General features: G+C 52.0%; 2 protein-coding genes and 1 non-coding gene across 3 annotated transcripts; 2 read left to right on the top strand and 1 right to left on the bottom strand.

The window, feature by feature from the left end:
• Nucleotides 1-1,816: 1,816 nt before the first annotated feature.
• On the top strand, nucleotides 1,817-4,484 carry Ddn (dendrin). The gene is made up of 2 exons (XM_051189821.1): nucleotides 1,817-2,041; nucleotides 2,437-4,484. Exons 1-2 carry the CDS (start codon nucleotides 1,833-1,835, stop codon nucleotides 4,361-4,363), a joined length of 2,136 nt encoding a protein of 711 aa, XP_051045778.1. The 5' UTR covers nucleotides 1,817-1,832; the 3' UTR covers nucleotides 4,364-4,484.
• A 3,515-nt stretch (nucleotides 4,485-7,999) lies between these two features.
• On the top strand, nucleotides 8,000-8,104 carry LOC127226248 (U6 spliceosomal RNA). The gene has a single exon (XR_007834861.1). It is a non-coding gene; the product is annotated as a U6 spliceosomal RNA (small nuclear RNA).
• Nucleotides 8,105-16,027: 7,923 nt separating this feature from the next.
• Nucleotides 16,028-19,017, bottom strand: Wnt1 (Wnt family member 1). The gene is made up of 4 exons (XM_051189083.1): nucleotides 18,880-19,017; nucleotides 17,993-18,246; nucleotides 17,058-17,323; nucleotides 16,028-16,618 (listed from the first exon to the last, which is right to left on the bottom strand). The coding sequence occupies exons 1-4, from the start codon at nucleotides 18,981-18,983 to the stop codon at nucleotides 16,130-16,132; spliced, it is 1,113 nt and encodes a 370-aa protein (XP_051045040.1). The 5' UTR covers nucleotides 18,984-19,017; the 3' UTR covers nucleotides 16,028-16,129.
• Between the last annotated feature and the right edge of the window lie 8,136 nt (nucleotides 19,018-27,153).

Here is a 27,153-nt window from a genome sequence, read left to right as displayed (position 1 = left end):
TTCCAAACAAATTATCAGAATCAGAGCTTGTTTGTGTGTGGAGGGGTTAGGGGTGGGAAGGACAAATGTCTCCTTGTGGCACATTCCTTCATCGAGAAGGATTTGTTTAGGGAGGAGGCAAGGCTTTAAAAGCTGTAGAACTCTGGTGGGACCTGGTGGAAAGCAGCAGCACCTGGAAGCCATCTTCAGTGCAGCTGGTAGGTGCGAGGAATCCTAAGGGGGGGGGTGTGGGCAGGGCAACAGCAGGTGTTGCCTTCCTGGGTGAGTCCTGTCTCAGCCCTGTAACAACCCGTTTGGTCCCTGTCCCCTCAAAAAGAAGTCTCTGTACCCAAATGCTCCAGGTAATTTTTTGAGATACAAACTGGGATTTCTTGTTTCTCCCATTTACCCCCTCAACCCCCCACCAAGTCTCCATTTGAGGATGGTGCTCAAGACACAAGGGATACAATTCCGAAGCTCCCAGGCTTCTGTTCTTAAGAGTCGGGAGAAGCAATTGGTCCCTTCTTCCTCAGGAGCCATTGCCACCCTCTTTCCCTCCCTGCACGCCTCCCCTCCACTGAGCTGCTGCCATGGTTGCCAGGCATGGTTGCTAAGTCTCTGCATGGAAGGGTTGGCGTGGGCTGTGCTGCCACTAACATTACCATGGTGAATCAGGGGACACCTGGTACAGGCTTAGGGGGAGGAATCCTGAGGATGCAAGCAACAACCCCCCCAGAACAGAGTGAGCCCAAAAGGTGAGCTGCCCCACTTGAGGATGGCTAAGTGAACTAGACAGTCTTGAGTGGGAGCCCCATCCTAGGCAAGAGAGGCCACTCTTCCTTTCTGTTGCTAGGGGATTTAGCTGTACCACAAGAGCACACCATTCTTCCTCCATCCCCCTCTGTTAGGGTACAAGTGTATATAAGCACTTTATCTGCACCCCACATAAGGCTTGATAGAGCTGTGTGGGCACAGAACTGTGTAATCCCAGAATCCTGGCTTCTGGGTTAGGGGAGCCAGCATGCCTTATCTAAAGTATGAGTTGTCCCGCTGCTTAGGTGACCAGGGCAGACTGAATTCTGCCTTACACATCAGCAGAGAAAAAGATGAGGCGTAAAGGGTACAAGAGCCACTTTGGGGGAGGAGCAGCTGTCCCCCAGAGTCGCACAAAAGCTTCCTCTTCTCTCCACTGCTTGAACTGGTTACTCATCTCATCTGCGCCCAAACGCCACAGCCGCTAAAAATAGCCCGCCCCCCCCAGCTGTGGGCCAGCCTCTCCTGCACCCCAACCCCATGGAAACCAGCAGAGAGCGGCAGGCAGAGACCTAGAGTTCTATTCTCATTCTCACCACTCCCTGTCTGAGAAAGGAGTCCTAGCAGGCAGGCAGGCAGGCAGGCAGGCAGGCAGAGATAAATCACTGGTGGTCAGGCAACAAGACAAGCAGGAAAGTAAAGGGTTAAAACTTCGGGAATGGTGCAGAAGTAGGGGCTGGAGGAGGGGGCACAGTAAGCTTGGTCAGAATCAGAAGTCTTTCCCGGTCCATTACGCGGGTCCCATTAAGCTTGAGGGACCTAAACAGTGGGAAGGGGTGTCCAATCCCAGGCCCCAGGGGGCGGCCGTGTACATGGGGGAGGTAGCAGCGCGGAGCCGTCCACGGCAGCGTGTCACATGCGCGCGCGCCCGCGCGCGAGCACACACACACACACATACAGGCAGGCACACACGTGTGCCCGGGTATATATAGTTGCCAGTCCCTGGGCCTGCCGCTCTGCTGTGGGCGCCGGCTCCCCGGGTTGGGAGGGGGCTCACGGGGCGGGTGGGAGGGTGGGGGGCCGGGGTGGGGTGGGGCAGGATGCTGGATGGCCCGTTATTCTCCGAGGGGCCCGACAGCCCCCGGGAGCTCCAGGATGAGGAGTCGGGCAGCTGCCTCTGGGTGCAGAAGTCCAAGCTGTTGGTGATTGAAGTGAAGACTATTTCCTGTCATTATAGTCGTCGCTCCCCTTCTCGACACTCTATGGACATCCAGGCCAGCTACTGGGCCCGTGGGCCCCAGAGCCGCACGTGAGTGAAGGAAGGGGTGAGGGGCAGTAAGTGGTGGGGCGGGAAGTGGGGTTCAGACCTCCCTGCTGGCACCAGCGGTTACTGCTGGCCCCTTCTCTTTCCCGCGCCTTCCTCACTCGTCGAGGACTGGGGCCTGACTGTTTGGGGGGACAGAAGAGGTAGTGAAAAAGGTCAGGAGGGGAGATGGGGCAGTCGCTGTTAAAGTGTGCATGGAGAGATGGCGAGGAGTCTCATTTCGACTTCAGCCCCAACATCTATGCACGTGCACTCGCGCACACACTCACGCGTACCCTCCCACATGGCTGCCCCAAGTGGTCTCCAGTACTCCCAGCTCCCCGGACCTCGGCTCCCTTTCCCCGTAAACTGCTCACCTGGGTTCCTGCTCATTGTCCCAGGTGTAGGCTGCGCCCGGGATCCCCTGAGCCGCCACCCCGCCGACCCTGGGCCACCAGGGTGCTGCAGGAGGCGACCAACTGGCGGGCGGGGCCCCTCGCCGAGGTCCGAGCCCGGGAACAAGAGAAAAGGAAGGCGGCGTCGCAGGAGCGGGAGGCCAAGGAGACCGAGAGAAAAAGGCGCAAGGCTGGCGGGGCCCGACGGAGCCCCCTAGGTCAGCCCCGCCCAGAGCCCCGGAACGCCCTTCGGGCGGCCCAACCAACAGGGTTCCCAGTTTTCTCCAGACCAGAGCGCTTCGGACCGGTGGGGCGAGCGCCCCGTCCACCCGCACTCCCGCAGAGTGACCCAGGGGCGGCATGGGCGGGGCCTTGGGGAGGTAGGAGACCAGGGCCCCCTAGCTACGAGACTCACCTGATGCTGAGAGGCGCTGCAGGCACAGCCCCAAGACACCGCTGGGACCGGCCGCCACCCTATGTGGCGCCACCTTCTTATGAAGGCCCTCACAGGACCCTGGGGACTAAGCGAGGCCCAGAGCTCTCCCGGGCGCCCACCTCATCAGCCCCAGCTCCAGCCACGGCCAGGACAGAGGGAGGGCGTACGAAGAAGAGGCTGGATCCTCGAATCTACCGGGATGTTCTAGGGGCTTGGGGTCTCAGACAGGGACGGGGACTCTTAGGAGGAGCTCCTGGCTGTGCAGCGGCCAGAGCCAGGCCAGAGTCTTGCAAAGGAGCGATAGAGAAAAGCTCGGGCCTAGCTACTTCTGACCTAAACAGTGGTGGTGACTGCCATCCCCAAGCCAAAGCGACTGGCAGTCCAGACACGGAGGCAGCTCCTGCTGGGTCTACGATCCGCAGCCCCCCATGTCCTGTTCCTAGGTCTAGACAGCATCTCAAGGGCTCCAGGGAAGGGAAAGAAGGAAGTGAACATATTTGGCTTCCTAAGTGTTGGCTTTCTTCCCCTAAGAAGCCTCCAGTTACGCATAGTCAGACTCTCCCCAGACCCTGGGCTCCTGGAGGCACTGGGTGGAGAGAATCCCTTGGTCAAAGAGAGGGGACAGAACATGAGACCCTGGAAGTTTGGAAGGCGACCCGCCGTGCCCACACCCTGCCCCGCAGTTCCCGAGGCCCCTCTCGTAGAGAAGGCATCTTTGTCATTGATGCCACGTGCGTGGTGATAAAGTCCCAGTATGTTCCGACCCCTCGAACCCAGCAGGTGCAGCCCTTGCCCTCTGGGGAGCCAAGAATTGTGAGCGAAAGCCCTAGGCAACAGAAGCCCTGCCACGAGGAGGGTGAGGGGGCCACTGCCAATTCCTCAGCTTGCCAAAAGCTGCCGTTGAGCAATCGTGTCTCAAACCAGGTGGGCGGGGGTCGCGAGTGCGAAGCCGAGAGTGGAGAGCAGGGGGGTTCTTCACTGGAGGACCGCACCTCCCGCGTTTTAGGGTTCCCTGTCGGCGAAGTGACCCTAAGAGACGTCGTCCCCAAGCAGCCAGGCAGCCCTGAGCACCCGACCTTAGGCCCAGCGGCTCCGGGATGCGTGGGCAGCAGCTTGAAGGGCTCAGAAGCGGCTGGGGTCCTGCGGCGCGCGGGCGGGGGCTGGGCGCGGACTCCAGGACCCTACGCCGGGGCGTTGCGGGAAGCCGTGTCCCGCATCCGCCGACACACCGCCCCGGATTCGGACTCAGACGAAGCTGAGGATCTCAGCGTCCATAGTGGTTCCTCTGATGGAAGCGACACAGACATCCCAGGCGCCTCCTGGCGGAATGAGAGGACCCTGCCTGCGATTGGAAATACCCGGCCCAGGGAAGGCGGGAAGACAGCGGAGCTGAGCGACAGTATCCGAGAGGTTCTAGATGTCATTAGTCCAACCGAGGAAGGCCTCTTCGGAGAGGACACCAGGAAAACGCCACAGGGGAAGAGAGAGAGAGAGTGAGCGATGCCCCTTTTTGTTCTCGAATGTGGCTCAGCCCATCCAACCTTGGGCTCACCTTTCTCCTTTACTCTCTGCAGGCTTCGTGGCTTCCCTTTTCTTCTTTCCCCACCCATACCTGTTCCTACACTTGAAACGGAAGAAAGGAAAGGAAAGGGAAGGAAAGGGAAGGGAAGGGAAGGCAAGGGAAGGAGAAAAAGGCCAGGCAGCACGTGCGCCAATCCAAGGATTAGCTTCAGAGGAGATGAGGGTAGGATTCAACCCCTGCTACATTCAATCGCAGAACTAAGCAGAGACAGTCATAGTCAGGTCAGGGTCCCTGGCAGGAGAAAAAAGTAGTGGAGAGGCCTTGAACCTAGTGACTGAGTGATCAGATGACAGGGCCTTTTGGCAGAGAAGGAACGGATGCATACACAACCAGCAAACTGGAAAGAGGGCTCAAGCTTCGGTTCCTACTGTGCCGCTGACTTGCTGGTGGGCCTTAGACTAAACTACACCTTAGACTAACTGCTTCGTTTGCACCCGAGCATTCCGGATCCCTGCAAATGTAGAATGAGCGATTTCTGCCACCCATTCTTCCTTCCCTGGAATTTTGGGAATAAGTGAACAGGATTTGAGGGCACTTATCAACTTCACTCTTCCTCAGTCCGGAAGACTGTCAAGGTTTTCAGATTTAAATGGACAAAGGGCTTCTATCCCAACCTCCCAAGTTTAGGTGGGTGCTTCCCAAGGCACAGCAGGATGATGGCCCTACTACTGCGTCTGGCCTGTGGTGGGCCAAGTTGGAGAGGGAAGGTAGCCAATGAATCAGCTTGGGACATTTTTAGGCCTTCCCCTTTTCCTCCATCTCCGTGTCCTCAGTGATGCTCTGAAGTGTTGCCGGGATTTCCCACGCAGGCGGTATCGCCCACCTACCTGATAGGACCCTGACAATTTCTGCATCTCTTCTAGAAAAGTCAGGCAAGAAGGAAGGCTGGTCTTCAGCAGTCGGTGTGGGGTGTGATACTCGCTGGAGCCACTACGGGGCGCGCGCAGGTCGCGGATTCCCCCGGTTGCTGGTGCTCGAGTGCCCTACACCAGCACTGCCAGTTATCTGGATCCCCAGTTACCGGGTGCCGCTTTCCCGCCTTGACACCTCCAAGCCGCGCGCGCGGGGCCGGGAGCAGGCCTCCGGCCTCCCAGACCTCTGGGGCGCGTCGAGCCCTTCTTTGTATTGATCCCACGCCAATAGACTTAAGACTGACGTTTAAGTCTTTTTTTTTTTTTTTTTTTCTTTCCAACCCTGGGCACTTCCTCTGTGTCTGCCATTTACTAGCCATGTGACCTTTGGCCAAATCACTTCACCTCCCTGAGCCTCAGATTCCTCATCTGTCAAATGGGGGTTTATAAACACCTACCTCGCAGGGTTGTTGTGAGGATTTAATGCGGTAATGTATATAAGGGGCCTTGTACAGTGCCTGGCACATAATAGGCGCCCAATAAAACTACTCTTCCCTTTACGCAACTTTGGAGTCTCTTTCTCGCTGACCTAGCCCCACCTGGCTCTCCCTGGGTTTTCTCGAATTCTTCCCGCTCGCCTGCTGTGGGGTGGGAGGGGGGAGGACTCCTCTCTGGTGGAAACTTCTGGCCCAGCTTGTCTCCCTGGCTGGGACTCTCCCTTCCTTGCCCCCCCCCGCCACACCCCTGCCGCTCTTCCCTCTGCCCCATGCACTCCCCCCCTCCGCCGCCCCCCATTCCGGGCAAGGGCTGAGTCAGCCTAGGTAAATTTAGCCTCCGGCTGGGCAGAAGCTGGGGTTTCGACCAGACTCTGTCTCCAGGTCGAACCCATCCCCTGGCCCCGCCTCTGTCCTTACTCCCGCCAAACCTGACTCCCGCAACTCTTGAGACCTCTCTCAAACCACTTAGGCTTTTAGTCCCCAATTAGCTTGACATCACACCCAGGGAGATTTACAGACAGGACTTGGAGGGGGTGAGGGGTGACAGGGCTCCCAGTCCACAGCCAGCTGCTCACCTTGATTCAGTGGAAGAGGGTCTCTCCCATTCTGGCTTCCCAAGTTCGGGGGCTGCGTTCACTGGTCGGAGCTCCCCAGGAATATCCACCTGTCACCCTGTCTGTAACCTACACATTTCCTGTTGCTCTTGGTGGAGGAGGCCAAGGAGTCCAGGTCACCTTGGGCAGAGATCAAAAGTACCAAAGGCCTTACCACTCTCTATTGCAGTTCTAACTGTTGGCAAGTCTAACCTAGCATTTACTGAGCATTCCCTAAGAACGAATCCCTGGGTTAAGCTCGAGGGTAGAAAGGGCAAGGCCTGCCTGGCAAGGTGATAAAGACAAAATATCAAGCAAGTACTGGGCTCTCCTGTTAAGTTCTGAAGGAAGTCAACCAAGGGAGACCCTAATTTTATGAGATCCAGGGAGAGTCCATAGAGGACATAAAAATTAGAAAGGAACCCAGTTAGTGGCACAAGCCTTTAATCCCAGTACTCAGATGGCAGAGGCAAGTGGATCTCTGGGTGTTTGAGGCCAGCATGGTCTACAGAATGAGTTCCAGGCCATCCAGGCAGAAATAAACATATATTTTTAAAAGAAACAGAAAAACACTCTCCTGTAAACCAGAGGCAGAGGCAAGTTTGAGCCCAGTCTGGTTTTACATAATGAATTTCAGCCCAGCCCAGCCCAACACAGCCCAGCAAGATCTGTCTCCAAAAAAGAAGGGGCCAGGGAGCACAATCCATCCTCGGAGAGTAAGTCTGCATGGCAGCTCACAGGTAGTATGCTGGCCTAGAACATACAAAGTCCTGAGTTTGGTCCCCAGCATTGAAAAAAACAAATCCTAGGCTAGATAAAAACCACCCATTTCGTACAAGGGACATTTGGGCATTTAAGTTGTCAGGGCAACACACACCTTCTTCCAGAGCTTGCCAAGGACGAAGGAAGAGCCAGCTGCCAAAGTGCTGGGAGAGAAGGAGAGAGAGGAGAAGGAAGATGGAGCAGGTTTCAGGGCCAGACCCTGGTAAATAGTATCTTAGGCTGTCCCCACCCGGCCCTGTGGGTGGCAGGTTAGAGACTCCCTGCTGTGAAAATGACTTCTAAATCTAGCTGTGTCTGTGAGCCACCCAGCCTCCTGAAGAAGGAGGCCACCAACACTCCCTTCCCTTGAACTGCCTTCCTGATCAGGAGAAAAAAACCACAGGTGCAGGAGGACTGCATGATTGGGGGCAACAGATCTTAGGTTAACAGGGGACCTCAAACAGGGGATCCCATGACTCCCCAAGAACCAACCAAGTTCTTCCTGGAAGCATTTTCTGTCCCACAGTTCTGTCATACTTGATAGGGTATTAGGGGAGCCAGGAATTCTATCCTATTCAGACTTGGAAGAACTCTGAGGTGTCCCGAGGTCTGCTACAAATAGGTAAGGAAACCAAGGCACTCTGCAATATCACAGAGATCAATGGTGAGGGTGTGTTCCTCAGGGAGGAGAGGGGGACAAGAGAAACTGTGGGACACAGGGAGGGACTTGGAATGTGTACAAAGTGTGTCTATTGAGGACAGGATAGCATCTGTCAGTAATTATTCATTTGTGCACTTGCCCATTAACCATGTGTGCCAGGGACACAGAGGAGACTCACGTATGCTTTCTATCTTCAGGGGACTCATACACTAAAATCGGAGCACTAGAGAGGAGATTAGCATGGTGCCTGTGCAAGGATGACATTCAAATTGGTGAATCCTCCCAGAGTTTAGAAAAGGAGGGGGAGGAGGATAGGCATGAGGGACTAGTCCTTGACTTGGACTTATAGGGAATGAGAATATATGCATGAATGTCTTTGGGAGACAAGTTTCCAAGGTTGTATGTATTAGTGAGGAAATTTTAAGCTAGGCGCTGTCCCTGCCTCTGCATGACATGGCATGGGGCAGGCTCCCCCCCCCCGTTTTTTTATCGCTTTGTATTAACTAGGATTTGTGAGTCATTTGTAGATGGATGCTGCATCCATGCATCCCACCTACTCACCTACCAATCTATGCACCAACTCACCCATCATCCATCTGAGCTCCTTTCCATATCCCTCTATCCATGCATCTATTTCCTCATTCATGAACTCACCTATTCATCATTTAATGAGGGCATATCATGCCCTGTCCTCAGTGCTGGAAAGGATGGCAAGACAACCATGACATGGAGCCTGTGTCCTCAGGCAGGTAGAGGCCTGCTCTATCACAACCAAGGATGGCCTGTGGGTGTCATGAAAGCCCCACCAGCAAAGCATTTCAAGAGCTCAGACAGGTCAAGGCACTCTGCCAAGGGAAAATGGAAGGGTCTCCTCAGGGGTGTGGATGTTTGAGGCCATTCTCACTGACATGAGGGAAGAGGTACATCCAGAATATGAGAAGATATGTGGCTTCTGCCAAAAACTTAGAGTAGGTAAGAGCAAAGCATTTGGCCTTCACCAGGGGCAGTAACAGGCACCTGTAGCTCCAGTTATTTGGGAAGACCGAGAGTGGGGATCCCTTGAGCCCAGGAATTGAAGGCCGACACAGCAAAAGCATGGAGACCCTGCCTCTGACCAAAGAAACACAGGAGCTTTTGTGACAGGGTCTGAAAGAGAGATGGCACATAGTTTTGAATACCTTACTGTATTTCAGTGCTGAACATTTTCCTGATTTTTGATTGTGACCTTTGCTCTGTTTTCTCTTTATGGTTTTAGTTTTGTTGTTGTGATGGTGGTGGTACTGTATTTGAGACAGGGTCTCACTAGGTAGCCCGGCTTGCCTAGAACTTTCTATTTAGACCAAACTGGCCTTGAATTCCCAGAAATCCACCTGCCTTTGCCTCCAAACTTCTGGGAGTAAAAGCCTCTGCCACCATGCCTGGCACCTTCGTTGATTAAAAAATAATTGATTTATTTTCATTTAATGTGTATTGATGTTCTAACTGCATGTATGCCTGTATGAGAGTGTCAGATTCCCTGGCACTGGAGTTACAGACAGGTGTGAACAGCCATGTGGGTGCTAGGAATTGAACCTGGCTCCTCTGGAAGAGCAGTCGGTACTCTTAACCGCTGAGCCGTCTCTCCAATTTCACCTTTTTATTTCATTACTATTTGACTTTCTCTGCTATATGAGGTACTTAAGGATCATATTTGACTATCCCACTACAGCATCCCCTAAACCTTGGCATGAAACACATAAGAAGGGGGTAATGAAGCCTGGGGATGTAACACTGTTGATAAGAGCACTTGTCTCCCATGCACAAAGCCTTGCATTTGGTTTCCAGAACTCTATAAACTAGGCATGGCTGCCCCAAAAATCCTAGTACTCAGAAGGTACAGGCAAAAAGATCAGGTATTCACTCACCGTTATCCTCAGTACATGGGAAACTTGAGGCCTCACTCTAGGGTGCATGATACACCACTTCCAGAAAATGGAGAGGTGATGTAAAGTAAAAATGATGAAAGCAACATTGCCATGACAACTTGGCATAAAGGAGGGTGGCTGCCCAGACAGACATGCCTGCTGCTTTGCCTTCTCAGCTCCTGCCTCCAGAAGCTCTCCCAACAACCATCACAAGGGGGCGCAGCTTGAACTTTCTCTATGAACTCTACCAGCATCGTTAGGGTGTCAGCTGGTCAGTTGCCCATCCAGAACTGTCCAGGAATGATCTAGACGTCTCTTTTTACCAAGTACTAGATGAATGAAGAGAGCGAGGACAGCTGTTTAAGAGAAGATTCGACAGACCTCAACTTCTATGCAACTACTGGCCTCACCTAGCCTATCATTCTAGGTATAATAGTAGGATTTTGTAAAAACAAATGACCAAAACATAATTTTGCCCTCAAGGATCTCACAATCTAGTCTCATCCAAGTCTTTCCTTTTTATTATCTCTTAAGCACACACACACACCCATCACACAAGCACATATGTGTGTGTACACAACACACATGTGCACCCATGCATGTACACACACACACACACACACACACACACACACGCACGCACGCACGCACGCACGCACGCACGCACACCCCTGCTTCCCAGGATCAATCCCCTTGACCCAGATAGTCATCCTCATAGGCCATCTACTCTTTGGGACGACTCACATATCTAAATTGGTTTTTTCTTGAGGTTGCTGCACAGCACTATTCAAATCACAGTGGGGAATATTCTGGCTCTGGTTTGTTTCTTCCCAGGATGGCTCTTTACCCTGCCTTTCTGCTCCCTGACACAGCCTTCCTGTACTTTCTAACCTTCTCCAACATACCCACAGCCACTCTGTCAGCTCTGGTGGCTTCCAGGACCTCTTCAGAGTATACTTAGTAAGGGATAACATGCTTCCTAACACTCCAGAGTCCTGTAGGCTACCATCACCTTGGTGCCATCTACCCTGAAATGAGAGTGCTAGCCTGGCTGTAGCTTGAGGGCTCTGCCTAACAAACCTGTCTGCTTTCTTTTCTTACCTACTTCAGGGGAATCAGGTTTCTCCTCAACACAACTCCATAGTGGTGGTGGCTTTGGGAGACACTGCTTGAAGGTGGAACTTTGTGGAACATTGTCCACTTTCCCAACATGCTCCAGGGCCCATCTCAGCCCTTGGCGCGTTTTGGAGAGGAAGGGAGGGAGGGTTGGTACCCAGAGTGGGAGCCAGGCCCATCGAGGTCCAAGAGTGAATGCGGCATTGTTGGCCAGGCTAGAGTCACAGATAATTACCTCAATTAGTGACAATGGGAGAGTAATAAATACAGGCTTAGTGTCTCCTACCCCACCAGGGCTCCGAAGATTAATCCAGGCTGACGGGCGGGCCCTGAAAGGCATGATGGACAATTCATTAAACTCCCCAAATGCCGCACAACCTGGGCGTGAAGGCTGAGTTAGCCCCCTGGGGGCTGCGCCTTTGTCCTGATTGTGTGTCTCCGCCACGGCAGAGCCGAGCAGCCCCCAGAGAGCCGGGAGGTGAGTGGGGCTCCCTGAGCCCGGCCAGGCGGAGGGGGGATTAGGCCTCGGTCTGGCCCTGGTTGCCCTGGCATACTGGCCCGGCCTAACAGGAATGTCCGTCGGGGGGAGCGGGCCGAGCGGAGGGGCGGGGCCGACAAGGTGGAGTAAGGGGGGCACACAAAACCAGGGGCAGGAGGAGTTAATTAGACGCCAGCCGAGGAGGGCGAGGAGGGCGAGGGGCCACAATAGGGCTGAAGGGCCGCCAGGGACGGCCCCTTCACTTCCGAGGATTAATAGGGAGGAGGGAAAAGGGAGGGGTTCAGTCCTGGAAGAGGAGCAAGAGGTGCCCTCTTACCTAGATGGGCACCTACTAAGCAAGTGTCTGGGTCAGTTCCCTCAGCAGCCCACAGCCTGCTGGCATACTGCAGTCATGGAGAGGATAAATGGGGAGAGAAAAATCTTATCTACCAAGAAAAGTAAAGGCGGCAACACACTGAAGGTTCTTATTCTCAGCCCCTTTTCTCCAGCCCCTCATATGACCTACTCTGAGACAGTGCTTATGCTAGATAGCCAACCTCACCTCCCCTAAGAGGCCACCAAGTTAAAGGCAGAGAACCCCGGATGCAGGCGAGGCTGGAGCTGTTGTGAGCACACTTGAATAGAATGTGTGTGCACTTGTGACAGCAGTTGAATGTGCACACCTGGAGAAATGCCTGCTGAGTGAGTGAGTGAGTGAATGAATGAATGAATGAATGAATGAGGGTGTGAGGAAAAGAAGCTGCCCTAGGGTTGAGTCATGACACTGGGTGCCTGGCTAAGCCCTTTCATGCTCAACTTATGGCCATACTACCAGAGAAGGTGGGGGAACCCCTGTGTGAGATTTTACAAATGTGCAAATGTACCTGTAGTAGCCATGGTCCATTCACTGGGAAAGATATAAATTACTAAATATTGCAGTGGCTGATTAGATGTCCATTTCCTCCCGGGCCTCAGGGAATAGGGCAGCCCTGGCTCCTCCCTAGGTGCCACCCTACCCTACCCCCTCTCAGGGGATGACAGGGGAGCGAGTTGGCGGCAGTTCCCTGGGCATATTTATAACTTGCTGCTCTCTCACCAACCCAATGTGTCTGCTTTTAGCCCAGACGGGGGAGGGGGCAAGGGGATGGTCTGTCTCACGCGGGGCCCTGGCTGGGTGTGGAAAAAGTGAGTGAGGGTGAGTGGTGGGCAGCTCTGCATGGATATTCCTGCTCACACCACAGCCAAACAGCTTATTTTCTCCTCATTTTGTTATTTTTCTCCCTCTGGCCTGGAGGAGAAGACTGAGCCTGCCTGGGGCCTTAGGGAAGGGGGGGTAGACCCTAGGGTATTTCAGCCCCACTGACAGGGTTTTTCCAAGGTGCAAGTGGCAGGGTGTTCATGGAGTCAGCTTGCTGACCCCCCAGGGACCGTGCAGCCTGCTGTTTAGGTCTTCTCAGCTTTTCCACTACTTCGGGGATATTTCAGGACTAGTCCCTGCGGCGCTTACTGGGGTCAGCTTTTATCCAGGGTCCTTGCCAGCCCCAGATCCTCCTGCTGTGTATTTATGTGGTGCCTGATGATCAGAAGTGGGTGGAAGTTGCAGGAAGGTTCCTGGGGCACAGTCCCAGTGATGTTATCTTATTACCATCGCCCAGGGGCTTGGGCCCTGAGACTCTTTCTAGATATAGCCATCACCTGACCCCAACCCAGTTCAGAGTGGGAGCAGCACATAACACAGGAAACAGCTCCTGGGCTGTACTTGTAGATCCCACAGCCCCTTTACCTCACCTCTACCAAGGGGATCAAACCCAGGTCCTCATAATGCTCTACTGTCAAGTCACTCCCAGCCCTTATAGTTGAAGTTTTTCATTTTATTTGTGCATTCTGTTAGGACCCAGCCTTATTCTGTATTTTACTAGGGCAGCATTCTCCCAAATTCCAGTCCCTGTATGAGAAGGGTTTTGCTGTGCTGACTCTGGGGTACTGGACTCTGTCCTCAGATTCCCTGTGCATGCAGAGGGCCTTTCCCTGTAACACACACACACACACACACACACACACACACACACTCATACATGCACACACATACTATATTGACAGTGTTTGTTGATATAGTTGATTCCCTGGCTGTATCCCTGGCTCGTACGTACATCACCATACAGCCAGCATTTGACGTATGGCTGGTACAGAAAAGGTATCAGTAATTGTCCTCACAACACAAGCCATCACAAATAGTGTCTCACTTTAACCTTATCACCTGCTTAAAAGGACAATGATGACTCTTTCCAATTAATAGTCAAGGCAATGGAGACTGAGAAGGCAAAGAAGGTGCTGAATACCTATTTAGGAATACACAGAGAGAGGGCGTAGGGGAAAGAAAGAAAGTTTTTCTTCCAACTTGGCAAGTCAGCTCAGCTCAGCACCCCAGTTTCTAGGTCCACAAGCTCCAATTCCTGAGTTAGGAATTAGATGGCTATAGTTGGAGATGGCCTGGGCTCCCCCATCCTGTGGCTTCTCCCTAACATTGGGCAACACACACACACACACACACACACACACACACACACACACACCCTGGGACAGCCCAATAACTTCTTTCTTAGGGAGCTAATAGCTCTCCTTGGCTTTGACTGTTTGCCTGAAGACCTTCACTGGAAACCCAGGGCCTTTTAGATGCCTGCTATCCAAAGTTGGATCCACTCATCAGAACTGAGATGGTGCTGACTTTGCCAATGGAAAGAAAGGGAAAGGAATGTCACTGCAGGGTTGAGCAGGCCTTAAATCTACTTTCCTATGCACAGGCACAGGCAGAGCTCAGAATCAACCAACTTGGGGTCATAGTTCACACCCTCTAGGGAGTAGTGGTAGCCTGCAAAGGACTCTGGGAAGAGAAAGAAAATCTCAAGTTGGCTGAGATCAGTTATTGCTCTTGCAAAGATGGGTGTTCTGGTAGTTTCTATTGCTGTCTTTCTGATAGGGAAGGGGCTGTAGTGAAGAACAGGCAATAGAGTGTAGGAAGTGTTAATGTTCCCTTAGGCAGGGCTAAGGGTATGGTTTGAAAAGGAAGGCAGGAAGACATGATCAGTCAGGTTGAGTAGTGTGAGCAGGTCTTATATCCTACTGTGTGAGCAGAGGTGTCCTTCAGGTACTGTTAATAAAGGAATCCTCATTGCGGTTCTCTGTGGGAGGTGCTAGCCTAATGAATGAATCATTCACTCTTGGTTCTTTTTGGTTGTGCTACCAAGGCTCACTCCTGTTTGGATGCTGAAGCCTTCTGCTCCCTTCTTCTTTCCTGTTAGTGTCTGAAAGCTTTCTGGCCCAGGTCTAGAGTCCATGACTTGTTACCTGGATCTTTCTTTACCTCAAAGCTGGAGTTGGGGTGCTCATAAGTCTTGTACCAGCTTTTGGGAGATGTGCTTTGCCAGTATCCTAAGCCCAGACCCCAGAAAAGGGGACATTTGCCTCAAGGACAAAGACATCTTTTCTGCTTGGGCCATTCTTTTTTTCTTTTTTTTGGGGGGGGGCATGATCACAGCCACCATTTCATTGTAGCTATTTCCCCAACTCTTTCAGGTAGAAGTAGACTGTTGGTCTGTTTAATTCCCATGTAGTCGACATATTTGTCCTCATCACAAAACCAACTGCTAGAATAGGATGAGAGCCCTACATGGACTCCTGAGCAAGTATCTCTCTGTCTCAGGAGACCTGGATCCCTAGTGGCCCCAGTTAGGGTCATCCAAAGGTCAGAATCTCAGGGTTGTCTTTCAGGGCTGGGAAAAGAGTTCTTCAACAATATACCTCTTCTATTTGGTTAAGAAAAGTAAGTATTCTGCAGGGGAAGAGGGCACTATAAACCATGCTGTGCTCTGGATTCAAGGAGCAGAGTCATTGATAAAAATAGCGACTTTATTCTTCAGAGAAAGATACACTGGTGGGGGCGAAGAGCCACTAATAGCTACAGTGGAAGGAAACACTGATCCAGTGGGCAAGAGCATCTTTAAGAAACCGGGTAGAAGGAAAAAAGATGGATAACAACAGGGCAGAGGGTAGAACAGAGGAGTTGGGGTGAGGGTGGTCTCTGTAAGCCAGGCTGGAACCCAGCACAATAAATAGTATTATTTACATAACCAAAGTCGTGGCTTTGTATCCACATTTCAGTGCAAATTATTTACACACTGATGAGGGGGCAGGACAGGAAGGGGTGGGAAGTGGCTGAGGGAGGCATGGTTCACAGCTGTTCAGTGGGTCCATATCAGGGACTAGGAGAGTGGAGGTTTTTCTGCGGGTGTTTCCTAACCTCAGTTCCCACATCATCACAGCCGCCCTTTCACCGTGGAACCTCTTACTTCAGCTAAGGGTGGGAGGGGAAAGGCTTTGATGCCCAGATGTGTTGATGAGAATGGAAGGGGCCTTTAGGGACACGGACAGAATGGAAGGAAAGGAGGAATGAGATAGAGAAGTCACTGGCACAATACGACAGTGACTACAACACCTCATAGCTGACCCCCTCCTCCCCCAGGAGAAGAGGAACCCTCCTCTCATCCCCTGGCCAAGTAGGGGGCGGTGCAACAAGAGGTCTCCCACTAAGAGGGAGGGAGGTAGGTTGGAGCAGGCCCCTCAGGATGTCAAAAGGGTTCGTGCTGTCTCCAGCAAGTGGTTTAAGGAGCACCCAGGTAGGAGGTGGGAAGAGAGGGGTCGCTATGAGCCTCAGGAATGTGCCTGGAGGTGCTAGGGTGGGCGAATGGGGTGGGTCTTGAGTGTCAGCGAGTTTTTCAGGGGAGAGCTGGAAATGAGGGAGTTCGGGGACAGGTGCAGAGCCTCACAGACACTCGTGCAGTACGCGTGTGTGCGTGCAGTTGCGGCAGCTGACGTGGCAGCACCAGTGAAAGGTGCAATTGCAACGCTCCGTGACGCGCTGCGTGCGCGTGCGGTGGCCCCGGCCACAGCACAGCAGCTCGCAGCCGTCCAACGCAGGAGAAGAGCTGTTGCAAGCACGCCCCGCTGTGCCGGCTGTGCCCAGGCGTCCGCTGTATGTGCAGAAGTTGGGTGATTTCTCGAAGTAGACAAGGTCGTGAGGGGAGGGCGGCTTGTGTGCGGGGTCTTCTGGCTCTAGGCGCAGCAGCTCTGCCCGCGAGGCGCGGTTGTTGCCCCGGTTGCCGTAAAGGACGCGGGAGGCGCCATCGAAGCGGTCGCGCAGCACGTCGCCCACAGCGCGTAGCGTGGGCAGCCGCATCCAACACGTGCGCACCGTGCAGGAGCCGGACATCCCGTGGCATTTGCACTCCTGGCGCATCTCAGAGAACACGGTCTGGGGTGGGGGGAGGAAGGGCGTTTGCAGGGTCAAAGCCAACATCCCACATAGCATCACCCACTCCACTCCCACCCCACCCCCATCATGTAGAAACCTCAGCCAGGGTCCAGGTGTAACCAAGCCCAGGTGAGGGGAAGAACGAAGTGCCTGCTGAGATATGGCCACTACCCGACTCTGTTCAACACCAGAGTCAGTTTTACTTTTCAAAAGTGTGCCCTGCAACCATAGCAATACAGTCTATGTTGCATAGCCTATTAACCTAATCTAGTCTGGCATCAGATCAGGGATCCCTTTGCCCTCTCCTGTCTTTCCTCCTAGACTCCCACTCCCTCAGGAAGCCCTCTCCCTGTGCCTCTGGCCTTATCCTGGACCGTTACCCCACCTCATCCCCGCCCCTGCCATTGGCTCCAGCACACAGCCGGACATACCGACATACCGTGCGCCCTGCTTCGTTGTTGTGAAGGTTCATGAGGAAGCGCAGGTCCCGCCCCTTCTCCCCAGAATCTACGAATTCTCTGCCGAAGAGGCGGCCAAAGTCGATGTTGTCGCTACAGCCTCCCCAGTGCCAATCGGGCCCCCCGGGGCCGCGCCGCCGGTAATCACAGGTGCAGGACTCAATGGAACCTTCGGAGCAGGAGCGTGCCACCGAATGTGTGACCCCAGCAGAGGTGATTGCGAAGATAAATGCTGTTTCCCGGCAGCCTGTGAGTGAAGCGACCCCGCACCAGTTGAGAGAACACGCAGCACCCTCTTTAGAAGGCTTGGTAGCTTACAGTTCAACACCCGGACTCGACCCTTGGAGTCCTGACAACCCGACAAGCTGAAGTGCTAAAAAACTGGTCTTCAGGTGCGCGTGAGTGAATCCATGAATGCATTCCTCACCGTGCTTTTCTGAGACTCCAGTCTAGAACGTGAGTGGGACAGCCCCAAAGAGGGTATCCCAAGTAGATCCACTCTGAATAGCTGAGATCTCCACCAGACCAAACTCATGGTCGGTGGGTGTTGGCAGTGCAAACTTTGCAGGGTGAGGATCACAACCCCGGCCCTCTGAAAGCAGGTTCCCAAAGCACCTTTGAGGGAGGCTGGAGAAGGGCAACTGTTTTCCAGCGCCCAAGATCCAGAATTCCCTTACTGTGGGTCAGTGGCTCAGAAAAGTTAAAGATCACATTCAAAATACATGGCTGGAAAGAACCTGGAGCCAAAGTCTGACCTGTGTTAGCGTTAAAGCAGGGAGGGCATCAGGCCATCCGCTGGGTTGATCGCGGAACCCTGTGACGTGTGAGACATCTTCCCTGCATTTGCCCGCCCATGCCCTGGAGCTGACCCTGCTTTTCCCCTAATCCCGGAAGCGTCGCTTTCCTGGGCACCCACCTCGGTTGACGATCTTGCCGAAGAGGTGGGGCCCGGGAGCGGTAGGGCAGTTCCAGCGGCGGTTTCGGAATTGCCACTTGCACTCTCGCACTGCGCTCTGCAGCCCTCCACTCACGCTGTGCAAGATCCCCGGGTTCTGTCGGATCAGTCGCCGCTGCTTGCGGCTCAGTAGCTGCAGACTGGGCTCGAGCACCAGCTGTAGACTCTTGGAATCCGTTAGCAGGTTTGTGGAGGAGGCTATGTTCACGATGCCCCTGGTGGGACGAATAAGGACTCAGTCTGGGGAAGAGGGCCTGCACATTAACTATGCAGGCTGTACCAACCCCATCCTATGTGCCTATAGAGATCAGCAGAGGGTCAATAATAGCTCCCCAGCTCTTGAGTTTGGTAGACCTGAGCCCCAGGAGCACTAGGTTTAGTGGTTGGGTAGAGAAGACACTATGAGTCCATGCATGGCTTTCTTAGTTCTTCATCTTCCTTAAAGACAGCCCCGGAGAGGGATCCCAGCCTGCAGCCTTGCCTACCTTGAAAAGTTAGGAATTCTGTCTTTTTCTCACCTCTTTTCCAAGCTAATAACTGATTATTTGGCTCAAGACCCTAGGGACCCCTGAGTACCCACCACAGTGAGGCTCAGTGGGGAAGGGTTCTATTAGATGGGAGTGGGCTCTGAGCCTGGTATACCTGGGCTTCTGTCTGCAAATGATTCGCCCCACTTCAGCTGAGCTGGTCTTTGGGTTAGTTTTAGGTAAGAGCACCCTGGATGTGGTGAAGTCATAGTGCGGGAAGGGGTCTGTGGGTTGGCGATGCCCACAGCGTAGGCGCTGGGTAGGGCCGGTTCCTGGCTCTGTGCCCCAAGACAAGAGGCGACCCCATACTAGCTCACTTACCACCATCGGCCACTGCTGTTGGCGGCCAGGGCTGAGGGCAGGGAGGTCAGTGCCAGTAGCAAAGTAGCAGAAACCCAGCTGGGCAGCAGCACCCAGAGCCCCATGGCCTGCCTGGCCTTGTTGGTTCTGTGCTGCAGTTCTTTCTGGTGGCTTTGGTTGCTGCCCGCGACGGTGGGACTGGACGCAGCGGTGAGGGCAGTGGTGAGAGTTCGCAGGCTGGCTCTAGTAACTCAGGAGGCGGGCCCCAGGCAGCATGGTTTGCTGCCCTGGCTGTTGGGCTGAAGCAGCCACTGGGAGAGGCACCGCCTCTTATAGTAGCGGCTCTGACTGCAAGGACGAGAAGAGACTGCCCCTCTGGGCCGCACTATGGCACCAGGACGCACCGCACCGGTCAGGGCCACAGACAATGAGTAGCTAGTGAGCAGGGCTGTGGCTCTAGCCGGTCTGAGCAAAGAGCTGACAGGCTAGCCATCGGGGCTCACCCCCGCCCCCTGCCTGGTGGCCCCCGCCTCCAGGTCTGCACTGGCCGCCGACCCCTCCCCTTGGGATGGCCTCCCACGCGCGCCGGGCCGGCCTCACTCTTCGCGTCCCTAGCCCGTCCGGGACCAGCATCCGCCAGGGGGCGCGGAAACAAAGTGCTTAGGAACAACCTGTCTGTGGCCTGGATTGCCTCCCCACGCGCGGTGGGGCTGTCCCCTCGATGTCACCCTGTCCTCCCCCGCCCCCTCCCACCCTTCTCTTCCTTGTTCTGAATGGCGGATGGAATCTGTGGTTCTGGGCAGCGACTCTGCGGAGATGCTTCCTCGCCCAGGAACCCCCGACGGGCGGGTGGCAGGACAGAGAAGGAAAGGAGAGAGACAGAGCAGGGGTGGAGCTGTGGTCAGGGATTCCCGGGCGTGGGGTGTAGGGGTAGGATGACCAACTGAGCTGATGGTAGAGAGAAACTCGTAACTATGCAGCAATTTGCATTACGTGGGCTAGGAGCGTGCCCATCTGTGTGTCACAACGTCAGGTCAAGTGGATATATACACCTGTTCTGAAGGTGCACACTCCTGTGTATTGGTGTAGCCAGAAATTTCTAAAGAAGGACCTTTCGAGCCCTTTCCAAATGACTTTGTAATTTGGCTCAGGACAGGAAGATCATGAAGTTACTTTCTACAGTCACCATTTGAAGCAGCTATCAAGAAGGAGGTGGGAGCTGTAACAAAAGAGGTCCAGAAGCCTGACTCAAGAATGGAGTGTCTGGGATTGTGTTTGCAGGTGGGTGGGTGAGTGTGTGTGGGAGATTAACTACGTGCATGCATGTGTCATTCTGTCCATCTGGGTACCTTGTGTCATACTATGGTGTGTCACTCTATGCATGTGTCAACCTGTGCATGTCATTAGCGGAGGGAGTCATGAAGATGAGCCAGGCCCGTTTCTCTGGCAACTAGGCTCAGAAAGGATGGAACAGAGGCACAATTGTCAGGTAATGATGAGCACTGGGAAGAAAGAATGCTCCCTGAAAGGAACCTGCAACTGCACATTTGATTTGTTTTTGTTGTTGCTGCTGGTCTTGTGACTCTACCTGACATAGAATTTTAATATGTAGAACCCACGATAGTCACCTGACTGCTGGGATTACAGGCCTGTGCCACCATACCTGCCCACGTGGTGGCTTACAGCTACATGTAACTCCAGTTCCAGAGTCAAGTGCTGCCTGAACCCCACTGGCACCAACCATACACAGGGGTACATACATACACACAGGCAAAACACCCACACATACATAAAACAAATCCTTTTTTTTTTTTTTTTTTTGCTTAATAATAGCCAGGTGGTGGTAGCACAGGCACTCCTTTGATCCCAGCACTTGGGAGGAGGATGGATCTCTGTGATCCAGCTTGAGTCTGCAGAGCAAGTTCCAGGACAGCCAGAACTACACAGAGAAACCCTGTCTCAAAAAACAAAACAAAAAAGGGGGGTAACAAGTTTATGCTTCCCATGTGTTTTCATTGGATTTTTCTTCCAAATCTCTGCAGTCTCGCCAAACCCCAGTGTTCCCCACTCTCACCCCAGTGCCTGTAACTCTTCCATGGCATATTTTTTCTTTTCCAGAAATTCTCCCAAAATTATCTTCAGGGACACAGTAGCCTAGGATTTCCAGGCTGCTGTTCCCTACATGGGACACAGAGGGCGCTGCCAGCTTGATTACCATGCCCCCCCCCCCCCCCCCGTTACCACACAGAGAAGCCCCCACTCCACCCCCGAGGTCCTAATAGTCTTCCTGTCTTCCACTTTACAGAGAAAACAATTGATGAGGCAGTGGTCCCACCTAATAAATGGATTAATGTTAAAGCTATATCCTCCGGGATTGGAATAGAGTATTTGCCTAGCATGAACAAACCCCTGGGTTAGATCCCCAGGACTATAAAAACCAGGAATGGTGGCATGTGGCTGCAACCTCAGCAATCAGGAGACAGGAGGATCAGAAGTTCAAGGTTATCCTTCTCCACCTGGCATACAGGAAACATTCTTAAAACACAAAAACATTCACAAAACAACCCAGCAGTTGAGTGAGAGAGAGAGAGAGAGAGAGAGAGAGACAGAGACAGAGACAGAGACAGAGACAGAGAGAGAAGCAAGCTGAGCTGTGAGTTCAAGGCCAGCCTGGTCTATATAGCAGGTTCTAGGATAGCTGGGTCTTCACAAAGAAGCCCTGTCTCGGAGAGAGAGAATTTGCTGCTCCTCCAGAGACCTCAGTTTGTTTCCTAGCACCCAGGTCAGGCAGTTTATAACTGCCTATTACTCCAGCTCCAACCTCCTCTTCTCCCGACTTCAAGGACATTCATATATGAATGTGCATACATGTACAAGCACATACACATTATATACATAAGTAAAAAGCAGGTGAAAGTGCTTGCTGTCAGACAACTCGAGTTCAATACCTGGGACCCACATGATGAAAGGAGAGCTGACTTTAAGAACTTTTCATCTCTACATGTGTACACACACACACACTCTAAATGAATAAATGTAAACAATTCAATGAACAAACTAACAAAATCAGACTCTCCAGACATGGTGGAGTGTGCCTATGATCCCAGCACTTGGAAGTCTGATATAAGAAGATGGTTCCAAATTTGAGACAACCCTGAGATAGATAGCAAGATCCCACTTAAGACAACAAATTAATAATTAATGAAAAATATAGTAAATAAACCTCAGACCAACTTTGCATGGTGGTACATGTCTACCAATTCCAGAACTTGGAAGGCTGAGGTAGGAGGATTAAAAAGCCTTGGAGAGGCTAGGAATGGTTGTGCATGCCTTCAATCCTGCACTTGGGAGTTAGAGGCAAGTGGGTCATCTCTGTGAGTCTGAGGCCAGCCTGGTCTACAAAGTGAGTTCCTGCACAGCCAGCCTGGGGCATATAGTAAAATCCTATCTTAAAATCAGAGCAAACCCAGTGGTTGTTGTTGGTTTTTTTTTTTTCCTCTCTTTTGGTTTTCTGGGGGAAGGGGAGGGTCTTTTTTGGTTATATTTTTGAGAATGTGTGTGAATATTTTGCCTACATGTTGTATATGTACCATCTGTGTGCAGTACCCTCAGTGGCCAGAAAAGGGCTTCAGATTCCCTGGAACTGGAATTACAAATGGTTGTGAGCCACTATGTGGGTGCTGGGAATCAAACCCCTATCCTCTGCAAGTGCTCTTAAATGCTGAGCCATCTTTTGTTTTATTGTTTATTTGTAGAGATAAGGTCTTCGTGTAGCCTAGGCTGGCCTCAAATTCAAAAAATAGTCTATGCTGTCCAGAACTTCTGATCTCCATGCCTCCACCTCTGGAGTGGAGATTAGAGGCTGCACCAAGCCTGAGAGCCCAGAATATTTGAACTCAAAGACCACGTAGGCTGTTCCTACCTATCAGTGGCTCAGTGGTTTGCCACTTTGCAGCAGAGCAGGCTGGGGTTTCTTCTCAGAATTGACACAGAAAGAAAATAATTTTTAGATCTTGTCTGCTACCCTTTTGGGGCCTTTTGTTTCCATCTCTTCTGGTTTTTGGTATGCTGTCTGTCTAGATCACCCAGGTCTGATCCCAAAGAGCTTGACTCCCAGAATTGATCAGGCTTTCCCACTGATCACTCTAAGGAAGAAATGACTGATACATTTAGTTACTGTTTAAATTTTTAAAATCACATTTAGTGTGTGTGTGTGTGTGTGTGTGTGTGAGAGAGAGAGAGAGAGAGAGAATGCCATAGCATGCATAATCAGAGAACAACTTGTAAGAGTTGCTTCTCTCCTTCCATTATATAGGTCCCAGGGATGTTATTTAGGTCATTAAACTTGATGGCAAGTTTCTTTACTTACTCAGTTATCTCATTGGGTGTGAATGTTTTAAAATGAGATCTATATTAACCCAAATGAAGCTTGATGGAGTGTTTGTTTTATATCCTTCCCAGGCCCCACCTTAGCCTAGTATACTTGCTTCCTCCAAAGATTCATTCCTGAGGGATAATTTGGAATGGTCCAGCATTCTATGAAATTGCAGGAGCTTCTGCAAATAGTGCCCCACAAAAATGGCTCAAGGGAATGAACAATGTACATGGACAACCTGACTTTGTCCCCAAGAAATTTCTCACCACTGGGGCCTGGATCACATACATCCTTTTTTTCTTCTTTTGGTTTTTCAAGACAGGGAAGAAAGGGTTTCACTCTGTAGCCCTGGCAGTTATGGAACTCACTCTGTAGACCAGGCTGGCCTTGAACTCAGAGATCTGCCTGCCTTTCTTTGCCTCCAGAGTGCTGGGATTAAAGGGGTGTGGCACACACATGAATTACCTAGCCTATTTGAAGTCCAAAGGTGGACCACAGGCATGGTAAAAATAAAGAAAAGATAAAGCCAAGTATGCTGCCACACACCTGTAATCCTACCACTTGAGAAGTAGAGGTAGGAATTCAAAGTCATATAACTACATAAAGAGTTTGAAGCTAGCCTGGGCTACATGTATCTTAACCAAAAAAGAAAAAAAAAAAAAAAAAAAAAAAAAAAAAAAAAAAGGAAGGAAGGAAGAAGGATGCTAACAGAAGTACTCCCATTTTGAGCTGGTCTTCCTGGTCTCTTCACTCATATGAGTGGCAAACTATATGGCTCCAAGCTTCCTATTTTCCTATTTTATTTATTTAATGTGTATGGGTGTGTGTGTGTGAACCTGGTGCCCATGGAGTCCAGAGAGGTCATTTGATAGCCTCAGAGTGGAGTTACAGATGGTCATAAGCACTATGTGGGTGCTGAGAAGGAGTTAAATCCCAGTGCTCTGGAAGAGCAGACAGCCCCCATTTGTAACTTTGGCTATAAATTCTAGATGTATACCCAACAGTTAAGTTAGCACCTTGAAATTCACATGTCTACCAATAAACTCTTAATCCCTCCATTGCTTAATTTGTTCTGTCTTCCATCATTTCCAGCTCAATAGGTGATGGCCCTGGCGTTTATCTTCAGGGCAAAAACCTTGGAACTGAGCAAGGCTACTCTCTGTAGACACCTGGTGTTGTAATTTTAAAAATACCACAAAGAAAAGTCTTGCCATACAACAGGACTCACATAGGAGGTTTATTGGAAGAGGAGAGAGAAGGGGGAGAGAAGGAGGCAGAGACTGGTTCCTGGGGACAAGAGTGGTGGGAGAGGAACAGAAAGGGAGAGAAGGAGGGAGAGAGAGAGAAAGAGAGAACTAGGAGAGAAAGACAGAAGGTGAGCAGGGCCCTTTTAAAAGGGAACACAGTGAATATGCACAGGTGGTGCTCTTAGCGGCTGCAGCTAAGGGTGTATCCTATCAGAACCCCAAGGGCAGGCCAGTGCAGATACCAGGCATACATGCAGTGCACAGACATACAGGTAAAGGATTCACATACATAGAATAAAGTAACAATATATATTTTTCTTGGGGTGAGGGAGACAGGGATTCTCTGTGTAGCCTGAGCTGTCCTGGAACTCACTCTGTAGACCAGGCTGACCTCAAACTCAGAGATCTTCCTGCCTCTGCCTCTGCCTCCTGAGTGCTGGGATTAAAGGTATAGTCACCACCACCTGGCTATGTCTTTTAATTTTAATTTTGGAATCAACCTTTTGGCTCATGGGTTTTACACTTCATGTTAGGCTATCAGCAAACCCTGGTCCTCAGTCTGTGAGGTTACAGAGAAGCTGGTCCCTTCCCCCTCCCCCTGCTGTTCTGTGGTAGTGGGAGTCACTGTCACCTCTTCCCAAGTAATCTCAGAGCTTTTTCCTTCCACCCCGCCCCCACCACACAGTCTGCTTCCTAACAGTAAAGACCATCCATTCTAAAAGACCATCCATCCTAAAAATGAAGTTGGGGCTGGAGAGATGGCTCAGTGATTAAGAGCATATATCATTCTTGCAAAGGACCTGAGTTCAATTCCCTGCACCCACTTCAGGCAGCTCTCAATTGCCTTGTAATTCCAGCACCTCTGGCCTCCAAGGACACACCCACAGTTTAAAAAGTAAACAAATAAAAATTAATTTCCCTAGTCAGATCTTTCCAATGATTCCTTATGGTTACAGTGGCTTACAAGGCCTCATTGGATCTGACCCTGTTCCTTCCTGATTCTTCAATTTATTATCCAACCAAATTTCCCTGGGAATTACTCCACCACACTGACCTTTCTGATCCTTTGAATATACCAAGTGTGTTCCTTTCTCAAGATCTGTGTACCTTTCTGTTCTTTGGATTGTTCTTCCTTGGGTATCTTGGAGTTTTGTTATTGTTGTTTTGAGGTAGGTTCTCACTATGTACCCCTGGCCAGCCTGGAATTCACCATGTATACCAGGCTTGCCTCATAGCCTCCAACTCACTGAGATCCATTTGCCTCTGCCTATCCTGTGTTCAAATTAAAGGCAAGGCCCATGGGGTGCCACTCCTAGCTCTGGCCTCGAATTCTCTCTCGTGTTAAAATTTATTTTCCTAGATCTACTTATTTTTCTGTATGGTATGAATGTTTTGGCTGCATGCACTCACATGCACCAACCACCACACTCATGCCTGTTGGATCACTTGGAACTAGGTTTATGAATGTTTGTGAGCCACTATGTGGGTGCTGGGATTTGAACCTGGGGCTTCTGCAAGGGCAGCAAGTGCTCCTCACTGCTGATCTCTGAGCCCCATGGCCTCGAATCCTTGATCTCCCTGCCTCAGCTTCCTATTACAGGTGCATGTGACCTGGAGCTCTCTGACACTTTTGGCTATGTTATACTTCAAAGGATTGAAGTAGAAATCCCATTGGAATAGGTATAGGAGAGAGATGGGGTTGGGGGAGGGAGCTTTACCTAGGCCATGGGATCTAGAAGGAGCGCTCTGGACCAGGGCTCAGAGTTCTTGGGCACGACTTTGAAGTGCAGGCAGGCAGCAGGCAGCAGGCAATGCCCTTTGGGCTGGGGATGGGCAGCCCATCCACATCCATGGGCCTCAAATAGACAAGGGAGTAAAATTCCCTAGGGTGCTCCACAAGGTTCTTTGGGGCTAACTGTTGAATGTGGGGGTTTCCTTGGAGTCTAGTAGATTTGTCTGCAACATCTCTGGCGCCTCTGGGTGGTGGTCTTCGGTACTGCAATGGTGAGGTGGAGGGAGGCGACACGATTGAGCTCACCGCCACAGGCACATCCATCCCTCCCGGGCCTATAATTTGGGTTCCCTGAGCTGGCCGCCCCTATCAGCGGCTTAGCAACAGATGAGTCACCCAAGACCCCAGCCAAGGCAAACATCAGGGGAGGGGGAGGAGGAGGAGATTCCCGAGTGTAGCCCGGCTTTAGCCACCGCCTCAGTTGCTTGATTCCCCCATCTCCAGAGGCCCCCACTCTTCTACTTGACACTCCTCCACCCTTCAGGGCTTCGATGTTCTTCCCACAGGGTTTTGCTACACTCTTCATCCTCATGAGGGGAAGAGCAGACCTCTACTTTTCTCATCAAAAGGAAGGTGGACCAGGTCGCTCCCATTTCCTCCCTGCAGTGATGGCAGTCCCCTTTCCTTCCCCCTCTTGTCTTGGTCTCAACCCTTGTCAATGTCTCTCTGGTTCCTGCCCCTCCCCTTTCTTGGAGCTGGCTGCGTGCTTGGGGTATTAGGCAATGGGTGTGCACCCACAGCCCTCTCCAGGCCCCGCCTGTCCCACCGCCCTCTAGCTGCCTGTGGGTCAGTGCTCAGGCCAGACGGTCGGCAGGAGGGCACCGTGGGCCAGCTCAGGCCACCCACTGCCTGCCTGTAGCCACTATCAAAGAGAAAGAAGA

This window comes from Phodopus roborovskii, unplaced genomic scaffold (genome assembly GCF_943737965.1).
Source record: "Phodopus roborovskii unplaced genomic scaffold, PHOROB, whole genome shotgun sequence".
Taxonomy (NCBI): Eukaryota; Metazoa; Chordata; class Mammalia; order Rodentia; family Cricetidae; genus Phodopus; species Phodopus roborovskii.
Note: the sequence above shows the minus strand (reverse complement) of the source record. Positions and strands in the feature narration are given on the sequence as shown.